The sequence below is a fragment of the Thalia democratica genome, chromosome 2, assembly GCF_965202585.1.
Source record: "Thalia democratica chromosome 2, ktThaDemo2.hap1.1, whole genome shotgun sequence".
NCBI classification, from domain to species: domain Eukaryota; kingdom Metazoa; phylum Chordata; class Thaliacea; order Salpida; family Salpidae; genus Thalia; species Thalia democratica.
In genome coordinates this window covers 27,053,676-27,069,232 of record NC_139166.1, presented here as the reverse complement: position 1 = coordinate 27,069,232, position 15,557 = coordinate 27,053,676, and the positions used below count along the sequence as shown (strand labels likewise).

The 15,557-nt window shown below is 26.1% G+C and overlaps 2 protein-coding genes across 2 annotated transcripts; one reads left to right on the top strand and one right to left on the bottom strand.

The window, feature by feature from the left end:
- The first annotated feature begins 3,092 nt into the window (after positions 1–3,092).
- Positions 3,093–6,191, top strand: LOC145828500 (fibrinogen-like protein 1). The gene is made up of 5 exons (XM_082936256.1): positions 3,093–3,257; positions 3,800–3,896; positions 4,906–5,002; positions 5,302–5,366; positions 6,076–6,191. The coding sequence occupies exons 1-5, from the start codon at positions 3,093–3,095 to the stop codon at positions 6,189–6,191; spliced, it is 540 nt and encodes a 179-aa protein (XP_082792382.1).
- A 2,250-nt stretch (positions 6,192–8,441) lies between these two features.
- Positions 8,442–9,053, bottom strand: LOC145828499 (ubiquitin-conjugating enzyme E2-17 kDa-like). Its single transcript, XM_082936255.1, has one exon. The coding sequence runs from the start codon at positions 9,051–9,053 to the stop codon at positions 8,442–8,444; it is 612 nt and encodes a 203-aa protein (XP_082792381.1).
- Positions 9,054–15,557: the final 6,504 nt, after the last annotated feature.

Below are 15,557 nucleotides of genomic sequence, written 5' to 3'. Positions count from 1 at the left end.
TTAATAAATCTACTTTAAAAAAAGTTAAAACTAAGCTTTAAACAAGTTTAGCTGCTACTCTTATTACACAGTAAAACAACTTTTAATTCTTTCATTTAGATTATTAACAACTTAAATGGACAAACGAAATACTTATACTAAGTTATGCTATCATTACGTAACAATTCGAACTTCCTCATTTAAAATTGCTTCCGTGTTGCTAGGTGTTGTAGAGTAATAACAAAAGTTTTAAAGGAGTTCCAATCAAAAGATTAGTTTATTTTTAGTAAAAAAATTCTTACGTACTACTAAAAACAAGTTCCTTAAATTTTAGTTTTTATTTACTACTGTTTTCATAACATTGTTATCTATTAGGTTCCCTTTTCTTGCTAAAATAATTTCTGTCCAAACAATGATCATATATTTTTTTTATTTTTTAATACTTTAGTTTTTATCTAGCGACATTTTTTATTTCGTCAAATATAAAAAACATCTCAAAGTAGTTGAAAAAATAAAGAATTGTTAATATATATAGAATAAGTTATGCGGAAGATAAAAAACTGGAAAATTTTACTAGATTAGTTATAATAGGTGTTTTTTAACTTTAAAGCTTGTATGTACGGTGATTTTTGTTATTATACTAAATACTGTATTATTAATGATTTATGAATAGTTGAATGTAAGCTTAAACTACAAAATATGTATTTTTTCCAAAATTATTTTTTGATAACTCATTAAGTACTATTTTGCAAAGTATTAATTACAAAAAGTATTAATAATTCTTAAAAACAAAAATAGTTTTTGCAGAAGTTTTATATACGTCAGTGAGTATGTTAAGCATAAAAAAAAACAAGACAACATAAAAATAACTTTCAAAGTTTAAGTGTACAAATATTTCAGTCAGCGCCCTTTAAGATGATACTGCATTTAAAATTAAAAGTCTAAAGTTGAAAACGTGAGAAAAATATCATGTTTTATTTCTTAGCTTACATAACAAATTAGTTCTTTTGTTTACGTAATAAAAACTAATTAGCTGTTACCATAAGTACTAATAAAACTACCAACTTTTATGTTTAGCAATGAATTAGAAATACGACTGAAAACCAATGAAACAACAACAAAAAAACTTTGGTAATCTTACCTAATCAAAAATCGCTCTAAATAATGATAAGTTATATAAAACAAAACATATGCCAATTACTAGTATTTATATTAACTCGATAGTTTTTATTCGTAAAAATATTACTTTTTTACAGTAGCTTTATCCTAAATGTTTTTTTATAAGGAGCTTTAGGAAGATTTAAAGTGAGTAGTTCTTGATTGTCATTGATCTTTTTAAATATAATAATACTATACGTAACTTGAAACTATAAAAAATATTTTAAAACACATTTATAATGTACAAGTAGGTTACTTGTATCATTTTTCATATGTATAAGTTAGTTTTGTATGATTACTTAGTTATTCAACTATTTGAGGTTTTGAATTTTTTTAAACTATACAAAAAGTAAAAGTTGCATCACTTTTGAGTATAATATAACATACAATACGGTTAAGTAACTCAAAATACAAATGTATCAAAGTTCAAACGTTATTTGTATACTAGCTGTCAGCAAGCATAAACAATCAATGTTTGATCAGCTCATATACTAGTTTCACTATAATTTTACTTTAATATTTTTAATTATTTTTTTTTAATTCAATAAAAGTAAACAGCTTACAAATTGAATTTTCAAGTTAATCTAAATTTTCCAAGAATGAGATTTACTTTTTTGGTACAGTCTTGATTTTTTACTTTTTTATAATACATTAATGTTCTATTTAATTCTAAGTTATTTTCAAGATTACTAACTTATAATTTTTTTGCAAAAAAACAACTGTTTTGTATGATGACACCTTTTTTCATGTTTTTTGACAGGAAACAAAACTAGTTTTATTAGATAAAATAAAACTAAGTTTTAAACTCAAGATATTTAGTAATAGTAAGTAGTTTAGAACCATTATTATTTTTATTTTATTTATTTTTTACTTTTAGTATCTTTACTTTGAAATATTGCATAATTAGCTGTTTTAAATGTATGTATATTCTATTTGGAAATTTTCTGATTAGTATTTTAGCTTAGCAAAGATTCAAAGCTTAAAAACTTAAGTTTTAAAAACTTTCTTACTACTTTTATAATACTATTGTTTATTGAACGAAAAAAAAAAGTGCTCAAATATTTTGTCCTAGGACCTGGTGTACGAAAAAAACTTTCGGTTATCAAGTCGTACACCAGGATACAGTTTAAGGTCATGTCCAGGACATAAAATTTATCTAAACTGATTATTAACTTTTTAAAAACCTTTATGTTCAGACTAGTATAGTTTTGTTAGACAATACAAATTTAAATATTAAATAAACTGAAAACATATAAAGTTTTTATTTAGTTTTTTTAAATTAAGATTGTAATCTTTTTAAAACTTAAGAACACTTATTGCTTGAAATAAAAACCAATGGCATTAAAAACCAATTTTAGAATATGATTTTAATTTATGCAGCTTCTAATGAATCTTCAATGAAAATCCAGCAAGTGCTTTTGGTATGCCTCTTTCCCCTTTTGGTGGAAAGTCAGGACGAGCTTGAGCAGTGTCGCGCTTCATGCTACGAAAAACATACCTAAGCAACACAAGTAACTAGGGGTAAGATGGGACCAAGGGGTCCCGCTGGTCCAGCAGGCCCCAAAGGTTCGACAGGTCTTCCGGGAGAACGAGGACCTGTTGGACCTCCGGGTAAAGATTGTGGAGCTTCGAACTTTAGGGTCCTAGTCAACGATGTAGAACGCAAACTTGTTGGAATGGAAAATAAAATAAAGGAACGAGACAGCAGAATTGAAGATCAGGAAAATGAAATCAAAAAACTGAAATCATTACAAGAACTATACAACCGGCCAGGTAAACTCTATTTTGTTATATTTTAAAACTAGTTGTTTTTATTGTTTATATAAAAACAAAAAGCGCTCAAAATAATTGCTTTTAAGACCTGGTTTACATAAAACTTTCGTTTATCCAGACGTACTGTACTTGGATACAGTTTAACGTTTTATCCGGGGCAACTTAACGAATTTTATAGAAAAATGCATAACAAAGCCTTTTTTTCATTTACTACAGACAACTGCAACGAAATAAAACAATCGAACGGTGCCGTATCAGTTGGTATTTTTGGTATATACCCTTTTCCCGACAGAAAAAAAGTAGTTGACGTCTGGTGTGATATGACATCATCAGAATACGGATGGACTGTAAGTTATTTTTTGTACTATAAAATATATTTTTGAATGAAAAAAATGTTTTTACGTTTCGCACACTTTTTAATAACTCTTGCTAACAAAAGCTTTTACAATAGTATAACTTTTTTGAATATATTTCACGTAAAGTAATGTTTAAACATAGTTTGATTTAACACTACTAATTACTATTTATTATATTATTTTTATTTTGTTTCTTAAGTATAAGATTATAATTACTTAAATAGTTATTGGTTTTGTCAAAAATTAAAGAATATATATTGAAAAGCAGTAATTTATATTTGTCTTTTCTTGTTCAGTGCTTAAATTGTATTAATTTACTAGTGTCTTCAAATTTACACGGCTTTTAACCTCAATTTTGTAAAAAGTAACTCTTGATGTTATTTCAGATTATATAAATAAGTAAAAGTTATACTCTTATAGTTTTTATTAATATATTGTTTTATCGATTTCCTCGGTAAAAAATAAATTTTTAGCTGCTCATTTATTTTCTGTGTACTCATGTTGTCCGTAAAAACCACGCTTTCAACTTTCAGATATTACAACGAAGAATAGATGGAAGAGTAGATTTTAACAAAGACTGGCAAGAGTATGTAAACGGTTTCGGTAACAAATCTGGCGAGTATTGGTTAGGTCGGTTCAGTAAAAACTTGGTATTTATGAGATAGCTGTTTCGGAAAATAAGTATTCTCTAAAAGCATTTAAATTGCAACATTCCGGCTATCTTAAGCGAAACTGATTTTTTTTTGCTATCATGAGTAAGCACTAAACTGCACCGCACGGACATTAACAATACTCCACGCGACATTCTGCGACCTGTTTTCGTCCTAATGAAGACTCGTCAGGCTGGCATAGTCATTGTGAAACGCTTTGTACACCTAACTATGCGGGTTTTGGTATAAGAGAACTCTAATGCAGATAAAAACAGGTTGCAGAACGTCGCGTGGATTGTAATTAATGGTCGTGCGTTGGACTCTAATTCTTATTTTATGGTAACGCAAACATCTCAACTTTGCTAAAGACAGCTAAAGTTATGCTTGCTTTTTTGCTAGTGGTACTTTTGCTATGTATGTACTTGCAAATAAACTGTAATATTTTTTGTAAAATTTACACTTTTGATATTATATCTTGTTTCTTTTAAACTGTACAGCTGATAACAAGTTAGCCCTTAAAGGCTTCTGTTTTAAACCCTTTACCTACAATTTTTTTGCTCTTTAGAGTAGTTTTATAACGACTAGAATAGTTTGTAATTTTTCTAGAGTATAAGAAGTTGTTCACATTAATAAATATTTCAGTCACTACTTAGTAATCTAGTTTAATTAATTAAGTTTTACAACGCACATTTTTTAAATAAAATTATTTTTAGTGATTATTATTTTCATTTTATCCGCCATTAAAAATATAAACAATTACAATTTTACTGTTATTTGTTACAGCTTTTTTTATTGACATTATTCTTCATCTATCAATTGCTTTTTCTCAACATAAGTAAGCTCTTTTGTTTTTAAATTAAGTATAGATGTTGTAACTTGTTCCTAAAAAGTGATATCATTGAGCTTTAACTAATAATTTCATTAATACAGTAACAATATTTTCGTCGCCGTGCTTTGAATAATAATAAAATTTTGACTTTTCTATATAGGTTTAGATGCTATTTATCAACTTACAAAAAATGGTGATAAATCTTTAAGGATAGAAATGCTTAATTCTCACGGAGATAAAAGATTTGCTGAATACGAGTTGGTTTTATTTTTTGTTTTTACACTTTTTTAAACAGTCTAACAATCAAGTTGTATAGTTTTTTGATGTTTTTACAGCGTTAGTACAGTCAGTAAAACTCTTTTCAAATACTCTATACTAGCTCTACACTATTTGTTTCTCAATTTAAATGAATGAACAAATAAATAAACATATTTAAGTTACAGTAGAAGGTTTTTATGTACGTTTTTTTTACTATCGACTTAAGTTTAATACAAATATTTTTTCAAAATTTTTAATAGCTTTAACAAACTTAAAAAAGTATACTTTTAACTTACAGGTACTTTATTGTTGGCCCAGCACCTTGTTATAGATTAGAATTTTATGGTTTTACTGGCAATGCAGGTATGTAAATATCATTTTAAAGTTTAAAAGTCTAAAAATGTATAAAATTGTAGTTAAAACATTGTTGTTGTTTTGTTATAATATTTCTTAAATAATTAAAAACATGGAAAGTTTTTTAAAGCTTTAATACTAACTCTCTATTTTAGGTTTTAAGTACAAAGCTAGATAAAGATTAAGTGTTATTTTCATTCCTAAATATTTAAATAATTTGAAAAGTAAAATTAAAGAAAATAGCTACAACCCTTTAAAAAAATTCTACAAAGAATTTAATAAAAATTGAGACTAAATAAAATAATTTATTAATGTCATTAAATGAATACAACACATAGTGATTGAAAATTTTCAAAAATATCGTAAATGCTCTTAATAAAACTAAAACACTTTTTAAACATTAAAACAATTTAAAAAAATATCCAATAAGAATAATATTGTACTCAAAAAGTTCTTAAATAATTTAAACTTATTGGTTATAAATTTTTAAATACAATAAAACTTACATTTACGACACAAAACTCACGAAAGTTAAAAGTTTTTTTTGTAACATGCACATTTTTTTAAATTATATAAAGGGTGGATAATTTTATATAAAATTTACACTCAAAGTACTAAACCAAACAACTACTTGAACTATGCATAACATGGTTTAATAAAATATAGTTTTGTTTTCAATACATTTACATCTTCAAACAAAACAAATCAACAATTGAAGGAGACTCAATGAACCACCCGGAAGTAGATTTAAATGGAATGAAATTTTCAACAAGGGACAACGACAATGACAACCACTCTTCTTTTAACTGCGCTACACAATACAACGGGTGGTAGTCGAAAAATTGCATCAGGGCAGCTTTAAACGGTCCCTACAGAAAAACTGACAACTTTCCGAACTGGGAAGGAATTATTTGGTACAGCTGGCTAGGCAGTAAAAAGTCACTTAGGGGAGTAGTTATGAAAATCAAGCCAAGATACTAATTAGATACTTATGTTCTGATTATACTACAAGTGTCAATTATAGATGTTTATGTTGTACATTCAGCAATTATACGTTTTTTAAATGTTATTATATTTCAACACTGGGATATCTTCCTAATATGAAATTTTTTCTGGTAAGATTCAAAAGTAGACATTTTGTAGTAAATGATTTATGTTTTTTCGCATTAAACAAATTTGTAACTAGCTCGTTTTTTATTGTTTACAATACTTTTTTTTTGTTTGATTAAAAACTTGATTTAAAACTCTAACTTTGCTTGAAATTTCATTTACTAAAAAAGCATAAAACTAATGACTATTTCAGTTGTAGAGTATTTTACTAAATGTTTCATTATTTATGAGAAATAAAATATTTCAAGAGAAATTAATTATTTATAAATATTTGGATTTTAAAATAGATAGTAATCGTGGTAAGACAGGACATGTAGTAGTTTTACTTCAAAATGTACAATTGACTTAACAAAAGGGTCGGCAAACTTAGACACGCAGGCAACATTTTTTTAGGAAAATTGGCTCGCCAAGTTTGAAAAGCTGCCGACTCCTGACTTAACATTTATACGAGTTGTTCAAATTTTCTATAAAATTAAGATAACAATAAAAATTGTTAAAACTTATCGTTTTTTTACCTATTCGTTTATGACAGAGGTCGGCAAACTGCGGCCCGCGGGACAAATGCGGCCCGTTAGGTACATCTATTTAATTCTAAGTTATGTTTAACATTACTAACTTATAATTTTTCGCAAAAAAAAAATCGTTTTGTATAAATACACCTTTTTTGATGTTTTTTGACAGAAAACAAAACTAGTTTTATTAAATTATAAAAAAAAGTTTTAAACTTAAAATACTTAGTAATATTAAGTAGTTTAGAATCACTATTATTTTTTTTAATATAGTTGTTAATACCTTTACTTTAAAATGTTGCATAGATAGCTTTTTAAAATGTATACATATTTGTTTTAAAAATTTCTCACTACTTATATAAAATTTATCTAAAGTGATCATTAACTTTCTAGACATCTTTATGTATAAACTTGTATAGTTTTATTAGACAATAAAAATTCAAACATAAAAATAAATGGAAAACATATATAGTTTATAATAAGTTTTTAATGTTTATAAATTTAAGCCAAGATACTAATTAAATGCTTATGTTCTGATTATACTAAAAGCATCAAAAATAAGTTTTTAATGTTCATTCCGCAATTTTACACTTATCAAATATTGTTATATATCAACACCAGTAAGTATTTTTTAACGAACTAACACTATTTTCTTGTAATCTTAAATAATAGGCATTTTTTATTAATATATTTTTTTCAATGAAGAAGTTTGTAAATAGTTTTATTTGTTTTATTGTAGATATTCCCTGAATCATTAAAAACTTGTTTTATAAAACTCTAAATTTGCTTAAACTAAAAGTTGTTTAGTAAAACAACTAATCACTATTGACTATGTTTGTTATAATTATTTTTAAACACCTTTTTCTAATGCTGAAAGCATAAAACAGGAGTCGGAAAACTGGGTTATACCAAGCACTAAACTGCGGCTAGCACTGTACTTTTTTGCTTGTAAACAATATGCAAAATAATTCTACTAGAATAAGAGTTTTAAGCAATGAAAAGATCTTTGAGCGAAACTTAGTTTGCTAAATAATTTTTTTCCCATAAGTAAATATTCATTCAGAGTTTTAAAAAAGTTTAAGTAGTTAATTTTTTTTTGTGTAAGTACGTTTTAGTTTGATATTTATACTTAGTTTGATATAAAGTTGACTAGCTGAATTTTTAAATTAGATTGGAAAAAATTGTGTAATTTTCTGAAAATACGTAGATATTAACTTTGTAGACTTTAACTATTTTTTTAACTTAAAATATTAAAATAGACATAGACCAAATAAAATATCGCAAACAAGTTTTAGATTTTCATATCAAGTTATTGTTGACTAAATCTTATATTAGTATTTTTCATTAACCTATATGCATATATAATGTGTTTAATTAGGGTTCATGTTAATAATGAATTACAGAAAGCAGACAATTATATACTTTACTTTTTTTTATTAGCACACTTTGAAACGTCGACAACACGTCACGATGACGCGTACTTCCTCGTCCACTCCCTGCAAGTCCTGTCGTGTTCCGCGCGATCGCTGACGTACAGCTTGGCAACCTCGGGTACAAGAGAGTCGTCGGGGTTGGGGTCGGTTAGCAGGGACTGCACCGACACGAGGATTTTCGACACGGTCAGCGCTGGTGTCCAATCCTGGTGAAGCCTGTCCATGCTGACCCAAACCTGGCGGTTGATGTTGCAGTGGTACACTCTGGTGGCGAAGGTCACTTTCGGGGGCCGACACGAGTACCCTTTCGGAATGCTGATGTCCAGCTGAAATGTGCCGCCTTCGTAGCAGCTTCCGGGAGGTCCCTGTATTGTGGCCGTCCATTCGTGCAGGTGGTCGGCTTTCAGGCGGGCGCTGACCATCGCAGGAGGGTCAGCTGTAATTTCTTTGAGCTCGTTGCGCAGTCTTTTTGTTGTTAAAGAGGCAAGTGAAGGAAACTCGTGTGAAGGAAACTCGTGTGAAGGCAACTTGTGTGAAGGAAACTCGTGTGAAGGAAGCTTGTGTGAAAGCAACTTGATAGTCGCACGTTTTCTTGATGCTTCGTATCGCTCCAAGGAAGATTTTCTTTTAGCTTTTGAATGCATTTTTCTTTGCCTTGATCTTGAGAAAGTTGGGGGCCGTGTATACGACGACGGTACTTTATTTTTTTTTACTTTCATTTCTATTTTAGAGTTCAACACTTAGAAATAGATGCTTAACAAAAAATAGTTGTCAAGTTTTGTTAAATGTTTTTACTAATTTACTTTTTTATCTTATTTATATATTGTTTAAAAATATAAACGTATTCAGAACATTGAAAAAAAAAAAATTAAGAAAACTTTTAGTTAATGAATTTGTTAAAAATTTTAGATAAAATGTAAAATTGTAGCATTTAAAGTCAGGAGCGACTTTTTTAATAAACTAGCTACAAAGTTATATTTTTATGTATAGAAATTATTTTTGTTAAAGATTGATGACATAAAAAAAAGTAAAAAGCAAAGTATTTACAACCTTTAGAACTACAAAAGCTCTTATTCTTGCAACTTTGCTACATAGCTTAATACAGGGTGGTAACTGGTTTTGGAGAATTTTCTTCCAGGTTTTATAAATTTTTTCCAGGTTTTAGAAAGTACATGTTTTTAGGTCTATTTCTAGTTCAAAGTTAAATTAAAGGTTAAAAACTGTGTTAAGTAGTATAACAACATTAAAAAGATACTGTAAAGCTACTTTAGATTAAACTTTAAAATTTTGATGATGTCAAATAACTTTTTCTGTATTATAGATTTTTTGTCAAATCAAAATTTTGCTACTTAACATGTAAAAATTTTATAAAATTACAGGTTTTTAAGTAATTTTGTTCAGAATTTCAGATTTTTCCTGATATTTTTTATTCTCAAATTTTAGTTTTTTTGGAATAAGTTGTCAAATTCCAGGTTTAATGACCACCCTGTTTCGTTATATAATATTGTTAGGAAGTACGCTTCTACATCAATCATTTCGGTTATCGAATCGCACACCAAAACAGTTTAAGGTCATGTTAAGGATTAATTAAATTGTTGATGGTTGTTTAAAACTTTCTAATTTAATGTACAAACGATTTTACTAGAACTTTTTCAAGGATAACGTAGTATGAAATATATATTTAAAAGCTGTTATCATACAGTTTTAAAAGTTAGTAATATGTAAGTTTTAAATAACAGTTTAATCATCTTGTGAAAACATAAAAATGAAAATTCAAACAGAGCATATATTTAAACATTTTTCTATACATCTAGTACACAATTTTTTTACAAACTGTAAATTTTTTATAAATAATGGTGAAGGATATTTAAGTTTTGACCTTACTACTTTTTACTTTTTCCTTAATTATTCAAAAGTTACAAAGACAATGACGACCTTGAATGAACTTATTCTTCGTGAAGGAATTCTACCAGCTCGAAAAAAAAACTTTTAAAAAATTATTGAATGAAGTAGTTTTTGTTGCACGACTAGATGAAATGGCCTACACAGTTGAAAATCCTAATACAGTTGATGTTATCAACGATAATTGTAATATATGTCAAGGAAACATTCAAATCGGGGAGCAAGCAACTAGGTTTTTTGCAAACATCGGTTTCACAGTGATTGTATCAGAAGATGGTTTAGAATAAAACATAACCATTTTTTAGAAGACGGTGATAGTGAAACTAGCCACAGTGATACTGTTTTTGAAGAGTCAATTAATGAGAATCAACGATAACTGTAATATATGTCAAGAAAATAGGTAATTTGTCTACAAATTGGAATTAATGAGAAAATAAATAATAAATGTGTTATGGATAAAAATCAATACATTTTGTTTAACAATACTCATAGATTTCGAATAAAATATTATTTAGAAATTATGTGAGTTGGTTATGTAAAATACTCATACAAATTAAACTTTTAATCAAAATGAATTAAAAATACAAACATTCTGATAGGTTTTTATTAAGTTAATAACATATAGAATAAAACTATGTTTAGTTTAAAACTGTATCTTTAAAAATTTTAACGATGTGTTAATTACTTTTAGTTTCTTTAATAATGTATATTTTTTATTGTTCGTTTGTTATCTCTACTTTTTCTAAAAGACTGTTTTAATTTAAATAAATTCTAAGACACTCAATAACACCAGTTGTGAACAATCTGTTTTTGCCAAATGTTTTTAGTGATCTAAACTGTTTTCCATTTGCAAACATTTATGTACGCCATCTACATCAAGTATTGTTTAAAGTGAACATGTTTTACAACCTTATTTTACATGCAGTATATTATATGTTATATGATAAAAATTCTAGTTTGAATGACACACTATAATTTTTTGAGTATAACTGTATACACATCACTATTTCAATATAAAAGTTTATTAATAGTATATGCTTTCATTAACTAGCTTAGGTAGGTTTTTACCTTCAACTTCACAGTTTCTAAAAGTTTTAAAAAAAATCTGTTTAAAAATTACATAACATTATAAAATATTGCAACCGTTTAAAGAAAACTGGCTTAATTATATTCGTTTTGTTAGTAACGTACATAATATGTACAAACTTATATTTTTATCTTTCAAACTCTTGATCATTTCAAAAGAAACTTTTGATATGTGACAAAGATATTTAAATTGACCTTTAAAACGTTTGCAAAGTTCATTGCTCATAATTAAATTACGTTTCAAAGCTTCCTTTACTATAAAGCTTCAACTGATCAGGACTTTTTTAATAGTTGTAATATTTAAAACCATTTACTGAGTTTATTTGTAGAAACATAAACTTATATACCTGAGCTTCATTTCAACTGATACATTTAGATAATACATAACAATTAAGTTTACATAAATGATAAATAAATTACCAACTGTAAGTATTTTTTTGAAGCTGTTTTCAAGAATATGTTTTAATTAATTTTTTAACGAATTCAAACTAAAGCATTTTTGTAAACAAAAATGTAACGTTTAAAGTAATACATGCCAAAGTATTTGTTTTAATCTAAGTTATCATATACTTCTTTCATCGTCTCAAGAAATAAAAAGAGGAGTCAACGTAAAGAATTAGTTTTTTGAACTAAAATTAACTATCTTAAGTTCAAGGTTGTTTTGTTATAAAAGTACATATTTGTGAGTTGAAAGGTAAATTTAAAACTTTTACCTAAACCACATTGGCTTGTTAGATTTCAAGCCTCAAGCTAATTTTTATTTTGACCACAAAGGACGGATAAATAAATTGATTAGTTGAAAACAAATACAACCACACCCAACTTTTTAAGTTTTAAAAGTGTTAAGTACATCAGTTTGTTTCTAACGAGTTAAATTATGTATTAAATTTTAATTGTTCTCTATCATAAAGCTATTAAATGAAGTTTAAAACTTACTGCAAGTCTCTACAGAATTATAATCTATTAACAAGTCACACATACTTAAAGATAAAAAAATACTTTATTTGTTTTATGCTTGAATAAATGTGTAATAAATACTAAACATTAAAAATTATAACTTAATGTATATGTTTTAGTATTTTTTTTACTTTACTACTACATTAATAAAAAAAGAGTGTTGTAATAATGATGTATATAGCCCTGAAGTTTAAATATAGTTATTTAAGATATAAGTTAGATAGAAAAATTACCTAAAATGTAAAAAATATAAATTATAGTGAAATTGATAAATTAGTTTTTAATTATCGTGGCTAATTTACATACAAAAAAAAATATCATTTACTCTTTTTTTTTCAAATCTTATGTAGAACATACTATCAGTAGTTTTGGTTAAAAACTTCCATTTTTAATTATATTTTTGTAGTCTGATTCTTATACAGTTTTTTGTTTTTCTGTTTAAGTTTTTAAGTTAACTTTTTTATATTTTCATATACATGGATATTAAAACAATAATACTGAAAAATAACAGTTATTAATTTGCAAAATCTAAATACCTTTGTTAAGAAAAAAAAACAGTATGTTTTGTTTCTATAATTTAAGGGTTGTCAGTTAGGTTAGAATATAATTTTGCAATACATTACTAATGATAATGAACATTACAATATTAAACAGCAAGTATAAGTATTTATGTGATTTATGTGGTTAAAACAAAAGATACATGCTTTAAATTATAATATTAATCTATATAACTTCAATTTTTGTACCTATAAATATTAAAAATAAGTATCATAAAAAATTAAGATGTTAAATATTTAATAACTAAGTTAAACTTATAAATTATTTTTTTTGTTAAACGTAACTTCACATAATATATGCCATATTTCTAAAAGGGTTACAAAGTTTAAAAAAGAAGCACTATATCAAATACTAGATAATAAAAAAAATATTGTTATTTTTATCTCATATTGGTTATTATTGAACAGTATCACAAATTTTAAATGCCATAAACTAGTTTACTAAATTCAACTACTAGGATTTTTTTTAAATTTAAAAATTTATCAGAATAAAAGTAATAAATACTATTATACTGTTTTAAGTAAACAGTTTTTTTATTTCAAATAAATTTATTTAATTCAAATTAAAAACAAGTTCAATAAATACAAACTTACAATCAACTAAAGTTAAGCACAAAGCTTATAGCTAAAACGTTTTTCTTTTCTTCGTAAGTAAACTTAGGCGTTAAAAAAGAACAAAAAATGAGTAAAACTTTACAAAACACCAACAGTATAGTACAGCGCAGCAAAGTTTTACATAAAATTTTCCACTTTATAGCTCGGCTTACTCTCTTCCTTATCGGTACAGTACACCTTGCAAATATCAAATAACATTGTAGCTCTATGATTGCATCCATTTGTCAAAGTACTTATCTTAAAGTGAAACTTTTTTTGTTAAAATTTGCAGCCGGTGTAATGAGGTTGCTAAAATCTTTAATTAAAATATTTGAAAGTTATACTTATGATGATTGTTTTTTTTATGGTTTGGCTTGAACCACGGATAAAAATATTTTTGAGATATGAATAGTTAGTTTTGAGTTTGTAAATATTATAAATTTTATTGAAAAAATGCTAAAGACTAAAACACAAAAATATAACCCAAAAACAATGAGTTTTAAACTTATATAAACAGCTGAGTACAAATTATCCTTGAAAAGCAAAACAAGTTACATAACAAAGTTACAAAATGATGTGTCTAGTTAACTATTAACTTGTTGTGAAACACTTTACAACTGTGTCGTTACACTTAAAAAACAACAAACCCTTGTAGACTGGTTTTAAAAAATTTTCCACAACTAGGAAAAAAAAGAAATTTGAACTATATTAAATATTTGTAGTATGGAAATTAACTATGCATTTGTTGTTTTAGGTGCTAACTTGATGAGCAACTGCACATAACAGTACTTGACAAAAGAAAACTAACCAAATAGTTTTATAAAGGCAATAAAATTACTTCAGTTCAAATTCATGTACTCCGGTTTCAAACAGTATAACATAAATTTTGTTAATGAACTTTGAACGGTGAGTAACATGTAATAATGAAAGCTAAGCAAGTTATTTCTTTTTTTAAGCTCAATGGTAGTGAAAAATCGCCTAGTTTATTTGGTAGTTTGTTGAAACAACAAACTTTTAATCTTAAAGAAAATTTAGAACTAACTTAACACTGACTTTTATGGCATATAAGTTGCTGGTTAAGAAATTCGTAACATAAAAACTCAAATAGTACTGATTTTTATATACCTTAATTTTAAAATTTCTTAGTGCTTTTCGAAAAGAAAGACTAGAAAAGAAAGAAAACAAACAAAGATTGGTAGTTTGAGTAAATATTTACTGACACATTATATTGTTACCGCCCTGTTTTTAAAAATTTTACCGAACTTTTTGATTACTTACTTGACTTAATTTTAATAACGGTTCTGAAGAAATAATTTTTTTTAACTTAATAAGTTTACCGGCTTTAATAAATCTTATATAACTGAAAATACTTTACTTTTATTGCAAAATTTCTATAAAGAACAAACTTAGATAACTCAAAAAGCATTTAGTTTATATTGTATAAAAATTATACTACAGTAACACTAACCAATTTTCAAACTAATTTAATTTATAGACGGTCTTCTACAGTTAGCTGTTTTGTATAAAAACTGTTTTAAGACAAAAAAAAATACAAAATAAAGATGATAATCACAAAACACATATATCCGTTTTATTACGTTTTTAAAGATTTATGAATAATAATAACTAATGTAAATACGAATAAGTTTTTTGGTATAAATTCAGTAAAAACTAATCATAAAAAACTAGGTCAAAGACACCAGACACCTATTATGTATAAATTATCAGTAACTTTACAAAGTTTATGTACAACATATTTATTTTAATGTTTTTAATTAATTATGTACTACTTTTAACATATGTAAAAGTTTGTCACAATATTCTATACTTCTCTATACTGTTACAAAAGTAATAAAAATAAAGATTCAAAAACAACTTCTAAAACTTTGAATCCTATTTTTATCAGCTTTGCTTACACTTTCGTTAAATTATAAACTTATTGCTACAACTATTTTTAAATATTTACTAATTATTAATAAGTCTATCTGCAAATATAGTTGAGCTTAATCATTCATACTTTTACTTGAACAATCTAAAGGTAATGAAGTGTTA